This window comes from Cyphomyrmex costatus, unplaced genomic scaffold (genome assembly GCF_001594065.2).
Source record: "Cyphomyrmex costatus isolate MS0001 unplaced genomic scaffold, Ccosl1.0 scaffold214, whole genome shotgun sequence".
NCBI classification, from domain to species: domain Eukaryota; kingdom Metazoa; phylum Arthropoda; class Insecta; order Hymenoptera; family Formicidae; genus Cyphomyrmex; species Cyphomyrmex costatus.
In genome coordinates this window covers 1,051,708-1,076,804 of record NW_017276192.1, presented here as the reverse complement: position 1 = coordinate 1,076,804, position 25,097 = coordinate 1,051,708, and the positions used below count along the sequence as shown (strand labels likewise).

At 36.3% G+C, this 25,097-nt stretch overlaps 1 protein-coding gene across 2 annotated transcripts; it reads right to left on the bottom strand.

Moving 5' to 3' along the window:
* Positions 1-407: 407 nt before the first annotated feature.
* On the bottom strand, positions 408-12,368 carry LOC108773599 (cytospin-A). Of its 2 annotated transcripts, XM_018539460.1 has the most exons (10): positions 11,843-12,368; positions 7,204-7,572; positions 6,907-7,119; positions 6,380-6,835; positions 5,764-6,199; positions 3,458-5,389; positions 2,810-3,001; positions 2,470-2,643; positions 1,953-2,335; positions 408-1,532 (listed from the first exon to the last, which is right to left on the bottom strand). In XM_018539460.1, exons 1-10 carry the CDS (start codon positions 12,194-12,196, stop codon positions 1,443-1,445), a joined length of 4,599 nt encoding a protein of 1,532 aa, XP_018394962.1. In that variant the 5' UTR covers positions 12,197-12,368; the 3' UTR covers positions 408-1,442. The 2 variants fall into 2 exon arrangements, with proteins under 2 accessions (XP_018394962.1, XP_018394963.1); XM_018539461.1 differs by lacking the exon at positions 3,458-5,389.
* Positions 12,369-25,097: the final 12,729 nt, after the last annotated feature.

The following is a 25,097-nucleotide window of genomic DNA, read 5'->3' as shown; positions in this document are numbered from 1 at the left end:
ATACGTGTATATCGATGCGTTAAAAATCATTTGAAAATCGTTCTTTTGGTGACAAAGGAATACATTTTTTTACAAAAAAAATCGATTAAAAATAATCTTAAAGACGATTTTCAACCACTATTTTGCAAAAAAATTATTTCTTGACGCATTGATACGCGTTATCGACAAATGTATCGCATACTCCTAATGTAATGTGTACTTTTAAATACGACGCAAAAGTGTAAATATGAAAACTGTACAGAGACTGATTTGTTTATACTAATGACGAAACACACATATTTTACTCTCAAATAAATCTTGCAAAAATTTGGAACAAACTTATAAAATACACTTATATTTTAGGTAATCAAGCCATTTATCTAATATTCAGAGAAGGAACAATTTCTTCATTGCAAAAAACGATACGGTTACTCAGGATACCTGGATCTTAAATATCCATTAGGCAAGTTTATTGTTTTACATCAGACAGCAATATTCGTATTGTCTACAATGGTACAACAACGACGATAAGGACGATATCAATAGCGATAATAGTGTAATAATAGTAATAGCAATAACGATAACGTCTGTATCTCTGTCTCGGGGCTATCTTGCTATATCACAGAGAACTTAATCTTCGCACGACATAATTGTTCCTTCTAGAGCTTTCTTTTTTTTTTTTTTCTTAACAAGAGTAGAAACGTAAAACGATTTACTCATGAGTATGGAGTAGGAGAGGAGGGGACGGACCTCTCTGCTTGGTAAGAGCACTAAATGCGACTAATTGCAATAAATTAGATCTCTTAAATTAAGGCGCTTTGTTCTGTACATTCGTATTTTGTAAACTCTACAAAAAGTCTCTCGAAAAATAATACACGTACAAAAATAGTCGGTACGAGAGGAACGCAAATACTCGATTTCCGATTTATTCTTTGCAAGAACGGTGCAAAAGACTACAATGCATGTGTACTCTTCGTGAACGCATAACGCCGAGCTTTATCTTTGAGGAACACCATGCGCAGTTTTATTCGCGACTACTTTCGTCTGCAGAAGACTACTCGCGAAGCTTATAATTTCTTGGCTCCTCTTATTTGACATACGTAAGATTCTTCCCAAATTCGCTTGTACTTTACAAAGCGCATCCGCCTTGTGTACGTGTGGTATATGTATGTTTTCAGTCTCATAGTAACGGCAATTCCATTTGGTGTTTGGTCTTCCATCGAATTCTTTGCATATATACTCCAATGGCCTGTACATTCTTCGAGTCGAAACTATATACAACACATAGAGAGGAATATAATTACGTAGGCAGTGCTGATTCAGCGATCCTTGACAAATTTTGAGAATCTTTCTTGCAGCATAGCTTCCTTCTTCATTATAAAAATTTGCTTGACTAGATACTATTGTTCTCTCTCATGCCGCCTGTGCAATGATAATAGAAGTAATGCACTGAAAGTGATCAGTTACGTTTCGAAGTGCTTGTAAATGCTAGTCACGTATGTCATGACTTGCTGCCAATCAGGTCGCTCGAGTTGACACATTTCACCGATGTTCTGTGGAAAGAATAATTTATATTACTTTCAGAAGAGAATGTATACTTGTAACAAAGCTAGATGTACTAGAACCTTATTCAGTCAAAGCGGATCTTTTGGTTCTTAATAATATTTCTATGCAAAATCTTTAAATACATTTTTCAGTTGTATAAATTGTGCGCTGATTTGATGGTTTTGAATTTGTATTTAAAAATTTACATAGAAAAAAAATATTAAAATCTTTGCAAAAGGCTTTGATCAAATAAAAAGATTTTTTTTCTTATTTATATATTATTCATTTTTATCAATCTATATTTTCACTTATTAATTAAATGTATAACTGTACGATTGAAACATGATCTTATAAATTATTTAAATGCATTATCGTATTATATGTATAATTTATGCGTTTAAGAATAATTTAAGTATCAGTTAACTTACCAAAGTAGTTGGTATGCCAACACTTTCGGCAGCAGAGAAGGCGATCGAGAAATTCCGCCGCTTTTCGACTGGCGTCAACGTATCGTACGGTACCTTTCGCGGCAGATAGGAATGCAGAATCGCGCATAGCGCTAGGCCATCATTCCAGGAACTGCTAAAGTTAGTTATATCAATATTCCGATAACCTATCGTTTTATTTTGACACCACTTGAGCAAGGCGTTGCGCTTGGATCCACCATTCTTGACTAAACCACACAAGGGATCTTTACGCTCCGATAGATCGGTGACGCTATTTCGACGTACGAAGTCAATCGCCTTGGCATTCAAAGCAGCTGAATCCAGCAGCTCACCTGGACTCAAAACCACAGGCGTTGATTTTGTCTCTGCGCGTCAACAATCAAAGCATATGATTAGGTATCAAGAATCTCCCATTCTAAAATGCATGATTATCTTTATATGATTATCTCTTATGGTACAAAAACCTTCTTCAGTTTGTGGGATTTTAACCGATAATTACCTGACACTGGTTTTTTTGTGATAGTAGATTGCGTTTTGTTGTTGTTTGTCGAATTCGCCGTGCAGATTAAATTGTTGATCTGCTGTTGGTCCCTGAGAGGAGCTTTTAAAGACATGATATCTGTAGTTCCAATAGAATTTAGAGACGATGTAGAACTGCTACGACTTCCAGGTCCTAAATCGTAAAATCAATTATTTCCGAAATATATTAAATTAAATAATATATTTTATCAGTTATATATATATATATATATATATTTTACATCATAATTTCAAGGAAAGTGTTGTGGTCACTGTATATTGACAATCGTTTATCTCTAAAATTGTGCGATTATATTTACCGGCTTTAGCTTGTTTCGTGGCATTTTCGATGCTCTCGATCAGGCACTTTACGGAAAGCCTCGAGTCTTGACGCGAAATATTCGCTTTCCTACGAGCAGCGATCTCTTGTTGCACACTCGTCAGCACGGATTGTTGAGTCTCCGTCGGCGTGCTGACTGGCCTTGTAGGTGGTTGTATTACTTTTTGGTTAGCTGAAAGAATTTCCAAGTATTCATTACAGCATTCAGCGAATCGCCGTACACAAATAATTCTTCGAACAAGTGATAAAAAAGCAATAAGCTATAAATGTTTGTACATAAAATAAAGCACAGGTAATCGGTGAGTAGTATATACTTGGACGATTTCGAAAGTCTTCTTATAATTTACAATGGAAGATAGCACGCTCGTACGGATTAATTCAGTGAAAGGACAATACAATTTCATGATAAAAACTTAAATAAGCGTGTAAAGATATCGAGAATTCGAGAAACACAAAGAAAGCTGATTTAACAGTTAACCAAGGGATAACATGAGCGGCACAATGTAGGTGCTAGCAATGTGAAGATACGCCAATCTTGTATTCTTAGCTTGGACTGAGAAATCAGGACGGACAATAGATCGAATTTTTGCGATACAAACGAGTTTCCCACATTAAGAGAGCGACTTACGGTCGTAAGATTCGCTCATTTGCTGTCCCGACAGCGTCATCAATTCCACGTCCTCTACGATCGTCTCAAATTTTTCTCTTAAGGATGACGTCCGTCCCATCGGTGAGGATTGATTCGGCTCCAAATGCGCATTATTTTGCGACACCTTAGGTTTTTCGCTCGTCGTGCGGAGCTTACTTTTGGAAAAAGTCGTTTTCTCGATCTGAAAATCGTTCTCGTTTGCCAGTATGCTACTTTGCAAGAATTTTATACGAGTTAATCGATTTGTCTCGCTTAGATTTGAATATGTTGATTCTTGCAACTGTTCAATGCATGTCAAAGATCTAGCTTGTTTTTTCTGGTTAATAGAATATTTTGAGATCAATTCCGAAATCTCTGGTTCTTTCTCTGAAAGATTACTCAAAATGTCTTTTGACGTGCCCGATGAAATAACTGGAATCGATGAATAATATCTAGATTTATATTCGATTTCTGAGGGCGTTAATAATGGATATGATTTCCATCTCATCAGAGGAGCGTTTAATATATCATGAGAACTCTTTATTTTCTCCCGTTTATTATTTCCATTCTTTGTTAATCTCGACAATTTTATTTCGATATTTTTATCAGATGAGTTTGGTATTTTTGAATCTTCAATCGTGTCAAAAACTTTTTTATCTTCTGGTGTAGCATCAAGAGACAGAGATTTTGTCATAGTTTGGTCATTATTATTGTATGATGTTTTTCCTTTTGTTATTTCATTTTTTACATACTCTTTAAATAAAAAAGATTCATGATTCTCGTATTCTTTCATTTCTAGTAGTTTTTTATCGTTTTCGTGTATTCTATGACGATTGTCAAGTTCATCTAATGATTCAGCATGATTTCTAATTTGTGAATCTGCGAGCATTTTTGATTTCGAAGTCGTTTCAGTCAAGATAGAGTCAATTTCACAACTCGGTTTTAAGTCAGGTCTTTTAAAAAATAGTTTTTTCCTTTGTTCAACCTTGTCGCTTTCTTTTGATATTACACACACGGAATCTGAAAGTGATTTTATATTCCTAAGGTCTGAATCTAGTAGTTTCGTCGAGTTGCTCCCAGCAGTCAAATTTTCCGCTGTTGCTATTGTATTATCTAGAGATGACGGATTTATTTCGATATTGACTGGAGAAGGCAAACTGCTGACTTGCGGATTGCTGTAACTTCTCTGCAACAACCTTCCCATTTCTGGATCGACTTCAAACTTAAGGTCGTTCATCGCGCTCTCCACACCAGAAAATATATAATCTTTTGGTACGAAGAATCGACTATTGGAAATGTTAATGCCGTATAAGCCTCCGTTAGCGTTTTGAATACTACGAATGCTTTTCAATAAGGAACTCTTGGCCACCGCGTTTTTATCGGATGTATCAGTAACGGTAATGTACAGTTTCGGATAATCTTTCGTGATTATTGGAGATTTATCGAATGAATTATGAGCCTTATCCGATTCAAAGTCGTTCAAATAGAACTTTGACGATTCGTTCTTCGAGACTTTTAATTGTCTCGAATTTTCATTCGTTAAATATTTGATTGCTCCATCTGTAGTACATTCGTCGGTATGTTTACTGTCGATGCGATTCGTAGGATCGAATTCAATCTTCTCTCTGAAAATTAATTTGTCTTCCACTTTAACAGTTTCCTCGAGTGCTGACGTACCCGCTGTTATAGCCAGGTTATTATTCGATAAATTGAGTCCGTTTTGATTCGCAGTATTGATGTCTTCAAGCCTCGTTTTATGCGAGTCCCAATCGCTCATCGTTGCTTTGAATAAGCTATTTCGTAATGCGTGCTTTCTCGTATCGTATCGCTTCTTTAGAATCATCCGACCACGCTTTAGCAAAACACTCGCTATTTTCTCTTTACTTCCGTTAGTGACATCATCGAGTGTTTTGCAACTCGCTACAGTGCTATCTAGTACGCAGTCCGATTAAGGAAAAAGGGAACAATTATAAAATTAATAAAATTCACACAATAGCTATGTATATAATAAAATAAAAAAAATTAAAAAAAAACAGGAAAAGAAAATTAATATTTGTTTTAAAATAATACCGTTGCATTAAAGACTATCCTTTTTTCCGACGATTTACTACAATCCTCTTGTATGTTTTCTTTCTTCATAGAGAGTTATGTGTTAGTATATCATTTTATATAATACATTTTTATATACATATATTGTATTAGCATTAAGTCTTCATGATCCTGTACGTTCGTCACGTATCACAATATACTATCACATAACAGCTTCTGTTTCTTTTAAGAGAAATCCACAATTTCCGCTTGTTTACCTTTATTAAGTTTATCAAGTTGTGCTTCCAGCGCTCTCAGCTTATCTCTCTGTGCCTTGTTCTCCATGACCACGCGTTCCAACTCGCTCTGAGCTTCGGTCTTGAAGTCGTTGGCAACTCGCACAGTCATCAGCAAATCTGTCTGGAACTGTTCCCACTCCGCGCTTTCCTCCTGTCTCAGTTTACGTTCGTCAGCCAACGCGCGCTCCGACTCATACTGGTGCGTTTGCGCTTCGCGTTCTCTGCGTTGTGCTTCGCTCAGCGCGGCTTTCAGCTCTCGTTTATCCTCCAGGTGCCGTTGGCACTGCGTCTGCAATTCTGCCAGGGAGTCTCGGACAAGTTGCAGTTCCGTGCTCACAGATAACCGTTCATCCTTCAACTGATTCAGCCTGTACTCCAAGTCGTCTATGGCGGATTTCGCGTTATTGCGAGCCACCTAAAATTTTATATGCATAAAAACTATCTTCTTTATTTATTACAAATGAAAAAATGTAGTTCTATATTTCTCACAGTTTTAAAGAAAACCAGCCGCTTTTTCGATCAAAATTTCTTGAAAAGTTGAAAATTTATATATATTCTACATATATAAAAAATAAAAAAAAAAAAACAAACGTACTTTATATTCTTCCTGAAGCTGCGAATACTGATCTTTCAGTCGATCGTGGTCGCAATGTGAACGTGCCAACTGTTCCTGCAATGCTGCTGCTTGCGTTTCGAGCGTATCTTTCTCCCTTCTGGCCGCGTCTAACAGTTCATCCGCTTCACTCTTATTTTCCAGCTGCCTCGATTGCTCCAACTCTTCGATCTTTGCGCGTGCGTTCTCCAACAAAGTCGCTAATCTACTAATTTCTATACTTCGATTCGCCCCCTCCTGCCTAGCTTCTGCCAATTCCATGTCCAATTGCTTTCGTTCGATATTCGCCGCGTCCACCGATGCCTCTAGTAACTCGACGCATTTCGTCAGACGCTCAGTCTCTACCGCACTAGCGTCAGCAGTTGCTCTCAAATTCTTCAGTTCACTGGTCAACTCTTCCTGCTTCTGAAGTAAAGTCTCTCGTTCCTCTTGCGCACTCTGTAATCACAATGAGTAATCAATAATCAATTGCCATTTCACGTTTACGCGTATAAATTTAGTACTCTCACTTTCAGGAGGTCTACAAGCTTCTGTTCCCTTTCTGTATTATAACCCTTAGATGCTTCCTGTGGTTGTTCTTCTCTTAAAAGTAACCCCTGTAAGGTGTCAACCTTGGAACGAGAGTCTTCTAGCTTCTCTGTCTGACGGCACAATGACTCCAAAAGAACTCCTTTCTCCTCGGTTAGCCTTTCATTATCTGCTTGTAATTCTGTCAGTTGTGCCTGCGTAATCAATACTAATTCGTTAAAGAATTCTTCTCATCTCCATGCAGTGTCTTTTTCATTTATTATTGGATAAAATTGTACCTGCAAGTCGCTTAATTCCTGAATAGTCGCCTGCAATTCCTCGTTTGTGGAATAATGCGTTTCCTCCATTTGCAGGATCCTATCCTGCAAGCATGCAACCGAAATCTCAGACATCGAGCTGGAGGAGTGCTTGTCCCAGTCCGGTGTGGTGCACTGAGCTCCTTCCTGAGGTGTACTGGTATTGTGTGCAGATCCATCATCCTGAGGAATGGCGATGGAAGCTGGTGCAGAGTTATGAAGTCTTGAAGCATCTAGCAACAGTTGCTGTTTCTCCGAATCTGACAGTGGAGAGTGTGCCACGTCCCTGAGACGAGCACGAACAGCGTTGTTCTCTTCAGTAAGACGTTCTAGCTCCAGACTATGCTGCTCCTGTTTATCAAAGTGACAAATACATTGTGCAAACCATTGTTCGACAACTCATATAAAAATGATAGAACAAAACGGTTTAAGATACGAATATAATATCTCAAGAAAAATCAGATTTCAATGTATCTGTATATCAAAACAGCATCTCTGTATATATACTATACTAATTATTTAATTACAAATATTTGTAAATCAACGTTAAACAATTATATTATAGTCTTTTTTGCAAACAGGGACTAGAATAGTCTCTCATGCGACACTCCGAGAAGAAGAGGATCATAAAAAGCGTGATGGAATTAGATAAAAAAAAGTGTTGAAAAACAATCGTGAAAGCGGCGACGATGACGTTCATAACATTCACGACCTTGCTTCTGTTTGGGAAAAATAAAAGGAACGACGACGCTGCGAAGAACGCGACGCCTCGTAAATATCAAGCGTCGAAGGGGCCAGAGGGGGAAGAGATATGGAGCCAATCCGGATTCGAGGTTAGAGTCAAACGACGTGCGAGCATTCGACGAGGACGATACACGCCGGTACAGTTCACACGCAAAGCTCGCGATTCACACGCAACGGCTCACAGCTCTACTCCGAGACGGGCCAGGGGTTTACCGTAGGCGACGAGAAGCAACGCTTTTTCATATCGAATCCACTCGGCCTCCCCGGCTCTCTTTCTGCGTAAACATCCCCGCTGCGTTCTACGCCCTCTGGCTCCGTTTTCGAGCACGCAAAAACGACTCTTTATGCCCCCTCGCCACTTCTCGTCACTCTATCGCTGTCTAACGGTTACGTCGGTTACACTACACGAGTCTGGGACTGAAACCGGTATAATTTATTTAACGCCGAGTTCAGATTCCTGACGTTGTGGCCGCTCGCGATGATCGGAACGTAAGAATTGATTGAATTGCGAATTTTTCATTTCTCCGCAGCGTCAAAAATGCAACCGGGTTGCAGTCATTGTGTTAACGGAAAGGACTCTACCGACATCGTTTCTAGCAACGATCATTGGAGAGGGGAAATGAAACAAGGGGATGCCTCCTACGCGTGAAACAGTTTTGTAGTCTTTGCAAGGATACAATAGCTACAGATTTTTACACATTCACGCGGTTAGAATGAAACAAACATCAAAAGGAGGGTTAGTTGGCAAAAAAATGTTAAGATTTGCAGATAAAAAAACCTAAAGGAATATATACATAATATATGTATAATGGAATCATTAATTTTATTTTCACGCAGTGTTAACAGTTTATCGTAGAATATTGAAGTAAGAAATTCTATGAGAAACATTTTGGAGTCGATATTTTGTTTAAAAAAAATTTTGTGTGTGTGTGTGATTAAAAATAAACAAAATTTTTATGCATAAGACAAAGAGCACGATTTTCTCAACAAAAAAATTATAGTTTGAAATTTAAAGTAAGTAAATATCAGACGTGTGTTAAAAAACAATTCGAATAAATTTCAGAGAAACTGTCGACTCTCTCTGAAGATGTAAAAATCAATTGCATCAAGTACGTAAATTATTGGAACATTCTTAGCATGCTAACGATTTGACCAAGAAGAGAAGTGCTGTACTCTCTAAAACTTGTAACGTAAATCTTATTTTGCAGAAAAATGAAAGCTTCATTCTTAAAGATTGAAAAATTGAGCCATTCTTTTTTTTCAAGATTCGTTCAATTTTTACTCTTTAAAGTGATGTCCCACACTCCACATTTAGAGATTAACAACGTAGCTTTTATTAATCTTAAATAGAAAATTAATTGGAAAATTAAAATAATAATTTAAATAAATTTTGGAGAACAATCGACTCAGAATTGATCGCAAGACATAATAAAAATAAAAATCAATTACATTAGGAACATCCTGTAGCATCAAAATAGCGAGATATCTTTTACTGGATCGATCTATTTAACCGTAATTTAGATGCAAAGCGGATATTTTTATAGTCGACTGGTCGTCCTCGACCGTGCCTCACGTTGTCTTCCTTGTACGGTTGCGAAAACACGCGAGAAGGAGGGATGCACGTGTGCAAGGGACACGCCAGGTACGACACAAAGGGGGAAGGGAAGAAATTAATGCGGGACGTCAACTACAGATGAATCAGAGCGGCGCTACAACGCGGTATAATTCATCATTCATCGAGCGCATTTTGCGACGCACTCGCTAAATGCGCTTTGCATTCCACACGTTATTATTTCTCAACCGACAGAAATGGAGTATCGACGATATGTATATCGCGTTTCAACTGCTCGAAGAGAATCTCTTCCTCTAGCAACTACAATAAATAATGAACTAATAAACTGAATTTTAAAAGGACAATTATATCGAATTGGTTTAATTCTGGCAAATTTGGAAAAAACAATTAACTTTTACATCTGTGTGAATTAATCTATGTACCTGTTCTATTATAATTCGGAATTCACAGAAAAATGCAGTGACGGCAATTATAATTTTAACTATACCAATTTTATATGTAGGGAGATTTAAGATACATAGTTAAATAAACACACAATACAGTTGCGATAGCTTATTGAAACTATATGAAATAGTTTATTCAATCAGGTACAAAAATTTTATTGACTTATCAAAATAAAATAATATTCAAACTGGTTACTAGAATGTCAAATATATTTTGCAGCATTGCTCTCATCATACTTGAGATTCTTATGTAATAATATTTTGATGTGTTTTGTAATGGTTTTACAAAACTATTTTTGTAAAAATTATTTTCAGATCTGTATCTAGCTAATTATTAGATACTTCAGCAAAATTGTTCTTTCCACGTATTAATTTTACATATAAAACTTGTATAATTGTCATCTTTATATACAATATTATTGCACTATGTCGTTTTCTCCATCTGTGAGTGAAGATGCAGATGAATTTTAATACAGAAAGATATTAGAGATACTTGAAATTGTTTTATTTAAAGATGGTCAAAGCGCTTTATATATAGATATATGGATACTAATTATATAAAATAAAAGATTCCATCTCTTGCATATCAAAGTAAACGTATCCAAAATAGCGTGCTTCAGTCGCGGGCAGTGCGAAATGAGGGGAAGGACAAACGACATTATTACAGAATAATACTGGATCATGTGGAGAATGTCCGTGGAAACACGTTTTTATTTATAATATGACTTTTCGCGTCTGTGATAAGGAAAGAAGTTATTTAAATCCTTCTGTCTCTACGGGACGATTTTAAATTGCCGTTGACCTACTTTAATTTGGAATCTTGAAGATGAGAGAATACGAGAACAAAATAAAATTATTCGCATTTAGATATTCCGAATTACGTTGCATACCTAAGAAAAATAATGCTTAAAAAGAAACAATCACTTTTAATTTTAATAAAATATGATACAACATTGAAAAACATCGAAAGGAATAATTAAAAAATAATTAAGAGACTATTAGAAGATAACGTAAAATATATATCAAAAATATATTTCGTAAAGTCTAAAATATAGAAATCACGCGATGATTTTTCCGAATAATTTGTTTGTAGAATTAAATCGATCCACATAATGTAATTTTTCCTTATAAAATTCAAAGCTCGCTAATTCAGTTTATAACAATTTACTCGAAAAAATATCTTTTCATGAGCGAGATACTATGCGTATTCCTTACAGAAAAATGACTTCTCTAAAAATAAAACATTATTCTTTTCAAATAAATCGACGTTGTTTAGATATTTTGGTATTAAAAAAAAATACAACTACGATGTTATATAAATAAATGCAAATTTGAATATATACCTAAAGTAAAGTTTCTCTAAAGAAATCACAAATTAGCAGAAACATCACACACAGATACGATTTTTATGAATGATCGTCATGCAAATTGCAGACATCACACGGAAAACGGTTCAAGTATTTAAAAATTTAGTTAGATACAGATTTGAAAATAATGTTTTCTTGACTATTAAAATAATTATATAGGAAGTTCAAACTGGTTGCTGGATTGTCAAAACTTTTTGCATCGTTGCTCATCATGCTTAACTCGAGTGGTTTTCAAAATTTTGGAAAAACACGAAATTTTTCCTTCAACTTTAACATCCTTAAATCTTTGAAAGTAAACCGTTTTTTTCGCGACTTGAATTTGTACGAGGAATCATCCCTTAAAATTTAAAGTATTTACAATTAATATGCGTCACTTAGTATAGAGCGGCAACATAGACTGCTTGAAAATGCTATGAATTTTATGTAAAGGTTTGTGCTAAACAGTCGCTCGTATAAATAATTAGAAATTATTTGTCGATGTTTCGGATGCTTACCTTGAGAGTAGCTAGCTCGACACGCAGTTCACGCAGCTTCTGACCATCAGAAACCGCGTCACGCAGATTCGCCTCGAGACGCGTGCGATCCTTACGCAGGGCCTCGACCTCGCGCTCCAACTCCTGCATCCTGGAGACCTTGACAGGGCCCTTTGACGCTGTCGTTGCTTTGGGCCTGGCCGGCTCCTTGCTGAGGGAGCCGGCCCAGCTGTTTCCGGTCGGCGAAACGTCGCTCTTTGCCTCCAATGAGGAGGCGCTCGGCGCCTGCCGCAGCGACGCCGATTGCTGCTGTTGCTGCGCCGATTGCTGCTGACTGGGCTGTCCTCTGCGAAATAGCGATTTGAACTTCATCATGGTCACTCGACTGATCACCGCGTAATTCAAACAATCCTGTTTCTCGTAACACGAGAAAAACACTTCGGGAAGAGTTCGAGAGAGAAGAGGAAAGTGTTAAACGGATGACTTTTCTTTTATGAGCCGAGTTTTATCGACGAGGAAGAGTGCCTATGATCTGAAGTGGCTCTTGTCGTCAACGAACAATGACGTCGTTGATCGTTTTCGTTAACGAGCATTTCCAGAACGAAGAAGAAAAAACCAACGAGTCGGCACGACTGTCATACTGTTGTGTTTCTCTTCCGATTACGACGTAACGAAATGTAATTCATCTCTAGGTCACGGATACGAGTTCCTGGCGATTATCGCGAACGCGGGGGCGTTCGATAGACAATCCTGTCTCCTGATTAGATTCCCTGAAAGGACGCGCGGTGTCGGCCTGCGGTGAGACGATTGAATGGAGCTCTGGAGGCTGCATGTGCGTCATCAAGGATGTCAATTCTTTTTAAAAAATATTTCTTAAATCAATACATAACTTTTCCATGTCACATTCACGTGTAAAAAAAACAGAAGATCACTTCTGCAATGAGATTTTTTCGAAATTTAAATGCATTCTAATAGTCTACTTAGAACTCTTATTAATTTACATAGGAATCATTTAATACAAAAAATAGAAAATTTAGATGACACTTTTGCAATGAGATTTCTTTGAATTCAGAATGCACTCCGATAGTTTATCTATTATTAAAACTGTTATTGTTAATCTAATATATGGGAATTATTAATTCACATATTTACGCGATAACGTAAAAAAAAAAAAAAAGATCTCTTCGAAAGCACTCGGACAGTATATATACAGTTATGAAAGCTTATAGAACTCTTATTATCGATCCACGTAGAAATCACGTACATTCAATCTATATCTATCTATAAATTCACGCGAAAAATAGCAAATCTAGATTAACACTTCCGCAATGAGGCGTATTCCAAAATACACTCCTACTTAAAAATTTTATTATCGATCCACATAGAGATCACTTAATCCATATTCACGCGATTAGTATCACTTTGAGGATAATTGCATAATCGGAGGTCATTAATAGATCACTCAGTCATTTCCGCGCAAGAGTTATTAAATGTACAGGAGCGCGTATCCATGCACAGATAGACGCGAACGATCGACTTGAACTGAGTCAATTCTCGCAGGTATTCACGTGCAGGTAGGGAAACTTATATTCTTGCTAAAGAACAGTTCCCAGGCCACTCGATCTATACGTCGATGCATCAAAGCACGTTAATCAGGTTCCCACGTCCATTGCGCGACATCGATCCCTCGATCTCGGAACGCATCCAGGTGCGTCTTCCCACCAGCGTGTTTCGTCGCACCACAAGGACCGTTGCTCCGGCAATTTCACCGAGCAGCATCTTCGCGTTTCAGGTCTTGGTACGACGGCCCCAGAAGCCGGCTCTTTCTCTCGTTATCCTTCCGTTCCAGGACGCGCTGATGGCGACGGCGACGTTACACGACACGGACAAGCGATCGCCGCATCGTGTGGCGCGCACTCTCGCCAAGGAATTCTAATATTCGTGCGTGAAGCGAATGGCCTCGAGCCACTTTCTTCCTCGATCTGCCGAAGAATCCTCGCAGCTCCTCCTCCACTTCTCCTTTGAGGATCCTCTGTCGACGACGGGAGGAACGAGGCAATTCCGGTGACCGACGAGTCGTTGCGTGGCAACCACTTGTTGCTCTTGGATTCGGCCAACGACCGCCAAGATGTTTCGCCGTGCACGCCGCGGAAGGACGCCCGAGTGTCCTTGCGGTGGCGCGGACCTTTCAAGGATCCTCAAGGACGACGCTCGCGCGAGTCGAGGACGGTCGACGAGACGCGGTTCCTTGAAAACGGTTGGAATTTAACGAAGCAAGAGGAGTCGTCGTTCACCTTTTATAAATGTATTTCTTAGATAATATTTTTGCTGCAACCGATTATACTAATATAATTTTCGGAGATCACGACGATGCTCTGAACGACGTGTTTGAGAAACGTCTTTTCGATGAGAATTCGGTTTAATCGGCTGTGGAGCACCAGAAACGACGCATACCGTGCGATGGTGCATCGAGTACTGAACATACGAGCCGACAATCACCCCCTCCCGTATAATTCTGTCCCGTCCCACTTCCTCTCCTCTCCACTCTCAGTCGACCAAGGCTTTTCTTAGGCGGCCGCCTCGCCGGACTATACGAAGGGCCAACGAGTTGTAAAGGCAGCCAGAGGTCGTACGTACTTGGACCGCCGCATTCGTCGGCCATTGAAGAATTCTTCTCGTCGCGAATTCCCTCGTGATCCGCGCGTCGCCTTTTAAAGAGCGCAGCAATTCACACGGACCACTCGCGAAATAGGCTTGTCCTGCAGATCGAGAGATTATAGACGCACGTGGGATGCGTGAAACTCAAATTTACTATAGTACCAGATAGTGTCACAAATTGAGCCACACGTGGCTATAATGTAAATCTTTCATGTCCATTTCTACCAATATAGATTAACTCTTATGGTTTATCACCTGCTTTACTCTATTTCATCTTTATTTTTTGTTTTACGCGGACTGGATAATTTTGTCAAAGTATTTAAAAATTTCACTAGACACAAATTTAAGAACAACTTTGTTGGACTGTTAAAATAATTATGTAGGACACCCAAACTGATTATTAGAATATCGAAACTTTTTTGCAACATTACTCATTACGTCTGCGTTTCCTATATAATTATTTGGATGGTCCAATAAAATTCTCTACAGATCTTATTTACCTAAAAATTTTTAGATACCTCAGAGTAATACCTCGTTTCTTTCCGTGATTAGTATTAAAAATAAGCAAAGAGTAAATTAAATCGAGATTAAAATTACTTACATTGGTAGATATGGACATGAAATGTAATACAGAACGGTTTTGCACAAGTATTTAAAATTGTAGATACAAAGCCAACATTAATTTCATTAGACCATCAAAATAATTATGTAGGATGCTCAAGTAGATTGCTAGAATGTCAAAGCTTTTTACAACATTGCTCATCATGCTTGAGTTTCCTTCATAATTATATTTTCATGGTCCATCAAAATTATGTTCAGATTTGTATCTATTTAAATTTTTACATACTTCAGTAAAGTCGTTTTTTTCCATATATAAACATATTAGTTTGCGCGTTCTTACATTTAATGATAGAGTTTCGTATAGAATATATACAGACTAAAATTTGGATAAATATTATAAATCCTTCCATAAACACTGAAAATTTTCGGCGCATCAATTATCGCGCCGAATTGTCATTGCTAATTATATCTTTAATATACATATTAAATATTTATCAATTCCTTATCTCTTTACTAGACATATTCTTTTCTCTTTAGAATATTTTAAGTCGCGCACTTTTTATGGCTTCTGGAAAATTCAACATTGTATTATTGACTTGTTAATTAATCTCAATTAATTTGAAGATTTTTTTCAAATCTTAGACTCTTACATGCTATGGCACTCAAAAACGATAATAAGGCGTAAGTGCAGCAAACGAATCGACCAATCACATCAGAGAACGCAAGGCAATAACGTAAACAAGTAGCAAGTCTGAAATGTCGATTTGATTATTGCTTACGTTTCCCTGCTTAATTTTTTTGTTGTGTCATATACCGTTAACGAGATTCGAGTGAATACATTTGCTTAATGTCAATTAGCGGATTCGTTAAACTAATCGCTAACATTGTGTGTGAGCTGTGTACGCACATATAACATGGAGAAAGGGTTGAGCCGATCGTATCAATCGTGAATTAGCAATCTCCGAGTGGTTGCTATATGGTACACGATTGATTGCCCTTTGACGCGCTTCGATCACTCGGAATAGTGTCGATTTTCGATCAAAGAAGAAGGAGAGTGGGAGAGATAATTGCCCGGGTAGGTTGGTGGAACGAGAGGGATAGCCGGCGTCGAACTCTTGGGAACGGGTACGCGCCTCGTCGCCATCGAGGATGGCACGATATCAGAGAAAGGAAGGGAAGAGAAGAGAAGGGAAGGGAAGAGAGAGAAGCGGAGGAGCTGCTTAAGGAGGCCACACGGAATCCGCAGACGTCTCACCGGTCGACCAGTTTTCTCATACGGTCGACATATGGTATGTACCCAGTGGCCGAAAGGTCTCCTTGCCTTCGCAATGCCAGACGTGAGGTAGATAAATCTTTTCTTGTCATTCTATAGCTACATTTCTCATTATTTGCAGCCATGCTTTTAAATCAAGGTTGCCACGAAACTTGAAAATTCCATAACTGTCCTCGCGGACAAAATTTTATAAATTTCCCTAATTATCAATATTTTGCTAAGCGATCAGTTTAGACGCAACCATCTCAATCAATCTGGTTTTCAAATTTAAAATGAAAATATTTAAATTTACATATGCTTTATATGCTTGTATTATGCACGTTATGTATAGTTTCGCCTCGATGAATACTCGTAACTGTATCTAGACGAGAAGAACAAAGAAATTTTTATTGGAGCTCGCTGAGGAGTAGGATGGAATGGCATGCTCGAAACGTCAAACCTAACTGTTTATCGCTCGCTAGATGGTCGAATGACAGGCAGATATTGCTATCGGTCGTGTTTAGTTATTATCGATGCGTCAGTCGTAAAAGTATTTATGATATCGTTTAAGACATGACTAATAGTGCTGGTTTTACAAAGGAGGTTTCTCAAAATTTATCAGAATAATAAAGTAAATAAGAAATCAAAATGAAACAGAACTTTAAACACGCGGCTGAAACGTGAATCTGTTTATATATACATATATCATAATTCTAACTTCTACATTGTACTAGACGTAATTAGGAGGAGAATATACAGAGAACATTAAATGGTTACAAAATTCATTGATGCCGGAATATTACATGAAAGAATTATGATAAAGTCAACACGGATGATTTTTGAGAATCTCTATCTTTTATTTTACAAATTTATTTTTTTGAAACAATTTTCAATTTTATTCTTTTTTGTCAAACTACGTCACGCTTTTAACAATTTTATTATCAAACTACTTTTTATTTTACAAAACTTTATTTCAAAGAAATTATTTTTAAGTGTTTTTTTAAAATATGAAATTGTTAAAATAAATTTTTTCAAATAAATTTGTAAAATAAAAATTAGAAGCTGGATACAGTTCGACAAAGAAGAAGAGAATTGAAAGGAAGACGTTGCATATGCGGTAAAATCATTCGTCCACGATACGAGGCCCCATATCCTGCAAGGGCACATGCCGACGAGGGCCTAACACGGTTGCATTTGCACGTGCACCGAACCTCCACCCGGGGCAAACCGGTATGCGTTTTTCCGACCCGGTCGACGGAAATACGACACTCTTCGGCAACGGTCTCTCTCTCTCTCTCTCTCTCTCTCTCTCTCGTCAGCGGGTATATGAGTCGCTCCAATAGTCATGAGTAAAAATGTGCTCGGAACATGCCAGATTTCCCCGCACAATGCGTTTTGACGATGCAAAATTTTAAATTTTGCTCTCTGCAAAAATATCTCACATTGAGAGAACATTGAGAAAAAAGACTGTTTGACTAAATTAAATCAGTTCATTTAAAGAAGAGTTGCCGAGTGTGTACTGATCTCCTAAATCGTATCAAATTAATATTATTACTTAATATAAGCAACATTCAGTAACAAAAATATGAAATAAATGAGAAACGAGTAATAAAGAAATTTATAAATACAAAATTTTTACACTTTCATAGAGAATGGGCGCGCGCGCACGCGTGTGTGTAGACATGATACAATTATTATAAAGATCAAATCAATATTTTATAAAATCTATTAATTCTTAAATCCACCACAAGAAAAGATTAATATAATTGACAATAGTAGAACTAATAATTGATGCGAATACAAATTTCAATTGCAAAAATAAATTCAAGCCGGTTTTACACACTTCAACGTCCTTGTCTTTTCGTTAGTGTTATTTAACAACTACTAAATACTTGATCTTTTTCCGATAAATTATTAGATATTAGTTAATTATTACATATACCTATTATTTAATGATGTTACAAAAAGACTTAAAATAAATTTGTTATTGTGGTTAAACATGCAATATATTTCAAAACAATGTGGTAACTCTTTCTCTCTCTCTCTCTCTCACACACACACACACACACACACACTATAATTTTAATTATCAATAGCTCGATCCCAATATAAGTAATCAAAAAGATGAAACAACAACGGTTGCTCTCTGTACGAATGGACGCGGTGTCGATTTTCATGGCGAGACGATGAGTTTTCGCGATGGTAAATAACGTCCAGAAGACGAAGTGATCGAGTCGGACATGAAACTCTGTCTGATCGTGCGATCGGTGAGATAACGCGGAACAGAGACGGCACTGTGCCCTCATGTAGCATCCATGGACCGTTCGATGAGATTCCGTTACGATGAATACCGATAGAAATTTTCACCCGTTAGAATAAAGCACATTACATTCGATCATTAGAGACAGAGTATAAATTTCCACCTATTTATAAAGATAAATATAATTGAAAGATAATCTATATACGCGATTTGTTTATAGAGCATGTATGTCGAATTAACATGACAAAAATAATCGCAACAAGGATTTCCAAAATTCCAAAATTAATATTAAAGATAAAGGGCGCTAGAAATCGACGCAGAAACTGATTCATATTTTCTTTTTAGTATATTTACGTTTTAATAAAAGTATTTGACTCCAGTTTCGACTTCAGTTTAAGTCTTCAATATTAATTTATGATATAAAAAACTTGAATAATGAATTTTTATATATTTCAACTTTGAATGATTTTGTTTAAAGAAAAGATTTCCTGAAAGTATACATGAGATATGATATGTTAAGTTTAATATAAAGGATTAATCAGTTATAAGATTGAAGAAAAGAGACGAAAATATTGACAGATTAGCCTTATTGAGAGGTGTGAAAGTTAAATTTACTGAACGATAAACTTAAATGAGATAAATTTACTGGACAACACGCTTTCTAGAAATGTTAGGCGGATATCAACGAATTTATAATCAAGCCGTGCCAATTCAGGCCTTCGAAAAAAAAAGAAAAAAAAAAGAAAAACGTCTTTATGTCTCGAAATTTACAGACCTGTTTATTAATCATTATTCATTCAGCTATTAATATTTCAATATCGTATCACAGTGACACGTAAGCAATTATTAGCGCGCATACCGAAGCCAAAGACTGTGATACGATTTAAATTTCATGCAGAGCGTGCATGATCGTGTTCAAATTCGATGAGCATAGTTTCATGAAAATTATACATCGCAATCGCAGTGCGAGATAAAAGTGTTTGTCGTGTCGTGAGCCTTATTACGTGGCCTTACCTGAGAGCAAATACATTTGCATATGTGAAATCGTGACATTGCTAATTTAAGCACGTTTAAATTCAGCATCTTTGATTCTAGACTTATAATAATTATATTAGCGAAAAAATCACGATAAATTTATACTTCAAGTTCGAAATTTACTCTTTCCTCATTCTGGAAAAAATAAAATCGTAATTTAAGAAGAACCTAAAGTCCGTTTTACTGATTCAGTGGGACTTACACAAACACGATTTACGTGTCACTACGCACTACTACTACATCAATATTGTACGCACACATACATACTCTAAGTAACTAATCTTTTATACTAGATATACATATACATAAATTCTAAGAATTTAATATATTGTTTGTTTATGTAATCCCTAAATTCGAAAGATTATTTTATATATATATATATATATACAAAGTATAAAACTCGTGCATAAAACAAATATTGTTGACCAGAAGATAATATTATTTGTAATTTTTCAACTCTTCGTTTTGGCATGAAATCAACCAGTTTGGACTACATTATCGTTTATCTTTAATTGTAAAAAAGAATTTTTAAATCTGTATAAAGGCAATTAAAAAATGCTTATTTGAAAAATAATCGGTAAAACGATCTTAAGATCTCCTTATAATGTTGCAACCGTAAAAAGTGTTCAGTCATATATGTATCACGGCGTTTTGTGATATCTCGTTTTGTGATATCTGTGTTGTTTCTTATATCAATTACGCGATTGATTTATCGCTCCCGTAAACTTTTATTTAGAGGCTGGAAAGCTATTGTAATTATTAAAGCATCACGTTGTTTCGGCGAATAAAAAACTCGGGAACGAAATTTTACTCCATTTTAATTGAAAGTATCCGACTGCATGTGAAAGAAAAAGAAACGACTGCGTTTTATCAAATGGCCTCGGACTCGCTCATATGTACCTTTATCTCACTCGAACGAGACATAAGTAGATATCCTTATCGCAAGGTGTAGGATACAAGTCGACTGTTCGAGAAAAGTATCAACCGCTGATGTCATTCAGTTCATAAAGGTGTTTATGATCAGAGAGAGACAAATGTCTTTGGATCGCACATTAAATTATGCAATTGTCATAATCATGAGAGAGAAAGCGACGATGAGTTACGCGCGCTACAGACGACGAACATCTATGAAAATAGATGCTCAAGGATAAGAAAAAAATTGTTTGGGAACAAAGGATTGTTTCCTTTGTTCTCTCTTGAGAAACACACGGGATCAGGTAGAAATTGGAAATATAAGAGGTCGAATGAATACGAGAGTGAGAAAGAGATGAGAGAGAGAGAGAGAGAGAGAGAGAGAGAGAGAGAGAGAGAGAGAGAGAGAGAGAGAACGTCATATTTATTGCTTTGTGAATGTTCTTCGACAAATAAATATTATAACAGTTGTATATCACATTATATGCACGTGCACGTCATGAGGCACTGTGCTCAAAATATATGATTTCTCGTGTTCTACTTATTACTCGTATTTCACGCTCTGATTTTTATCAGAGACATTTTCTTTGCCTAATTTGCGCGCAGTGATCTCCTCTAAAATCGTTTCTCTCTGTTTAGCTTCTATTCTATAACTCTTAATCTATAAGTGCTCACGTAAATTAGGGTAGTGGAGAGGAGATCAAAGTTGAACTAACCCTATGCATATATGAACAAACAAAAATATTACGAAAAAAAATTTGTTTAAGCATGTATTTCTTTTAATTTCTCTAATACTTCAAAAATATCTTTTTAAGCATGGACAGAACGGTTTCAAATTATCTGACAATTTAGCTAGATACAATCTAAAAACAACTTTTAGCTGGTCTATCAAAACAATTATGTAGAGTGCTCAAATAAGTTGTTAAAATGTTAAAAATTGTTATAGTATGGTTATCAAATTTAAACATTCTATGTAATTAGTTTGATGGTACAACAAAATTATTTTCAAAACTGTAATCAATAACTAAACTCTTTTAGATACTTCAATAAAATCTTTTTTTCTATGTGTTTAAAATTTGTCTAAGTTTATAATGACAAATTTTATTCACACACAAAACATAAATAAATTAAAACATGATTTAAAAAATTGACGCCTCTACGCGTTTCAAGAAGCCTAGTATTTATGAATTAACAATGTTAGTATGTTGGACGTATTTAGCGGACTTGATATAATAGTTGAATAAGCGCTCGCTGTTATTGGTGTTATTATTCTTTTAGATCATGCTATCAAAATTTTAGATCTAGCATCATCTACTAGCATCATCTACTAGAGATCTAACGAGCTCATCAACTGTTGAGTCTGCTAAACGCAATCATTGATACATTATTATTGCGTAACCGTTTTATTATACCATAATACCTGCGTAATGATAGTGTAATATAATAGTACCGACACTGTCGTTAAAGAGTTACAGAATAGAGGTACAGGAGTTGACGATGATCAACAAAGCGAGGTCTGCCAGTTGGTGGATGGCACGCGGATAGAAACGTGACGATAAGGTCCGGGTAGCATTTCTTTCGAGAGCAAATGACGCGACATCACTCGTGTGCTCGTCTCATCGTTTCCTTTCTCTCTCTCGAATGCAAAAGAAGTCAATTGGCCCTTGCCCTTCTCCGGAGACCCTTTCGAGAGCCACTCGTTTCCTCCGCGTGGCGGAGGCGACCGCTTAATCGCTCGGCACACAGTGGCAGCTCTGTCAGGCCTTGTTCGCCTCGCGACTAAATCGAGAGACAGCATTTAAATGCTCGATACATTACGACTGTGTCATTCGCTTTTACAGCGGTCGTTAAATCGGATACAGACACCATTGAAGCCGCAGGATGTCGTCGCACTTTGGAATAGAGCCTTTGAATAAAACTATTTCTTATGTTATATGACTGTCTCTCTTTCTAATCATTTCTCAGATTTTTCACTTAATTACACGACTCGAAACTATCGAATTTCTTTTCCCTTCAGCAATGCTTTGAATTAATTCTCTCTATACAAGGTTAAAATATTTTATCTCGTTATGGTTCCAATTCAATACTCGACAATCGATGAAATTATCCACACACACATAATATATTAAATTATTGAAGAAACGAAATTTAAAAATCATAAATATAGCTATCAATTTTAAAACTAAATTTAAAAACATCTACATTTATATAAAAGTATTTAAAGTAGTAATAAAATAGTTTAATTTTAAATTTTTCCTATAACAACTGCATATATCAGCTTGCAAATATTATAAATAACATTGCAAAAGAATTACAAGCTATAGATATTGGAAGAAATTTAAAAATAAACTGCTATTTTCTATCGTTAATTTAAATGTTTTAATATAAATAATTTAGATATTTCTAAAATTAATTTAAAAATCATATTTTGCTTTCGAGCGTAATCTTATATAGAGTATTTTTGACGAAGCAAATGCAGCCAACATCTAAACTGTTACCTATAATAATCCAGACGTCGCGAATAATGATTGCAACATATTACGTCGAAAAGTGAATTTCTACTTGGCGTATCACATGCTTAGAACTGCTTTTGCAAGAAAAATTCAGTTATCCGCGGCTCTCTACAAGTTCATCCGTGACGTGTGCGTGTCCTTTCGATCTCGCGGTTTTCCGCGAGAACGGCGCAAATTGTGGCGGACGCACCGGCGCGCGTCGCGCCGTCCATTGACTTTTCATTCACTGGGTATGTGGGTCGGAGTGCCGAGAGAGAGAGAGAGAGAGGGAGTGTGTGTGTGTGTGTGTGTGTGTGTTTATGGCGATCTTATTGCCAGAGTGGGTCGTCGATAGCGATGGGCCTGAGACCCACGCGTACTGGACATCAGCGCTCAAGCATTGGCGACTAACGAGACATACAAAAAATCCATTACACCGGCAATTAATGCAGCGTATGCCATGTCAAATTTGCAATACTAAATTTATATAGGATAGATACATACATTATGTATGATAGAACAAAGTCAAAGAACTTTAAAGGCTAAAGATAAATGCGACATATTCACTCATTGGAAAAGTTTGATTGCATTAATTGGAATTCTGATAAATTCAATAACTATAAAGATACAAATTACGTGTAGGTAAAGCAAGAAATAAAAGGTTCTACACTAACAAAAAAAGTTTAGTGCATTAATTGAAATTCTAGTTGAAAATGGAAAATCAAAATTTTCTAGTTGAATCTAGTATAATTCTAGTTGAGATGACTAGAATTTAGATTAATATGATCAATTTTCTAGTGGTTCGTTCGTCTATTCAACTAAAAATGTTTCTCAGAGTGTACAGAAGTCACAGAAAATACCGATCAGAACCAACACTAACATCTAATTATGAATTCATGTACACATCATGAATACATAATGTCTCTAATTGGTGTTTTCATTTCTACAACTTATATTATAGTTAAATCTTTTAAATATTCTAAGTGAGATAATCAAAAATTACCATAACCAGAATTATAATTAATATATGATCAAAATGTTTTTTCTTCATATGTTTTGTTAATACAACTATAACACTCAATTTCTACAGTTGCGAATTGAATAAATAATGCTACCTCATGACACAAATATTTAAGGTCCCTATGTTCAGAAAAATATAAATCAAATCAAACTCCATTCTGTAATGCATTGCTGATTGTCAGCAATGCATTACAGAATGGACTTTCAGCTGTCGTTTTGCCGACTCCTACGAACTCATAAGTAACTTTCTAAGAGCCTGACATCCTGATGCCGACAATGCTTCGAATTGAACTCAAATTCAGAGACAGATAAACAGTCCTATCCACTTTTCGTTGGAATTCGTAAAGATAAAAAAAATCATGCTACTCGAAATTAAAAAAAAATTGTAATTTTAACTTGGGTATGTTAAGTTAGCACCCCAACTATAGTACTCAGGAGTTCTGATTAGAATTCCCACTTCCTTTTGACGAGACGAAGAGTTCCCTATAGTTAATAACAAGAGTTCCGCTCAATAAACATTTTCTTTACGTTTTTTAAAAATGGGGTGCTAACTTTTTATCGAATTTCGAGGTGGAATAGTTCTGAGCGGCTTAATAGCTTCAATTTGCGATTGCCTAGAGTTCCTGATATATAAAAAAAATTTTCGAATAATAAAAAAAAAATTAAAAATTTTTGAAAAATTAATTTTTAGATACAATAGTTCTGATGACAATAGTTCTGCTTCTTTTTGACGATACGAAGAGTTCTCTATGATTTTTAATGACATATGCGCATAATAATCATTTTTTAATAATTTTTAAAAAATGGGGTGCTAACTTTTTAACGAAATTCAAGGTCGCATAGTTCTGATCAGCTTAACAGAACTATTTTGTGAATACCTAGAGTTCTTGATACATAAAAAACATTTTTGAAATATAATAAAGTTTAAAAAAAATAGTGGAAATCTTTGAATTTTTTTGCGAGTACCGAGTAGTTCTGAGTAGCGTTTCTTATAGTACTCGAAGAGTTCTATCGAAAACTGTAAGGTGAAAAAGCGATTGGACCAACGGTTTGCAAGATACAGCGACATTTGTCGGAAGATCAACA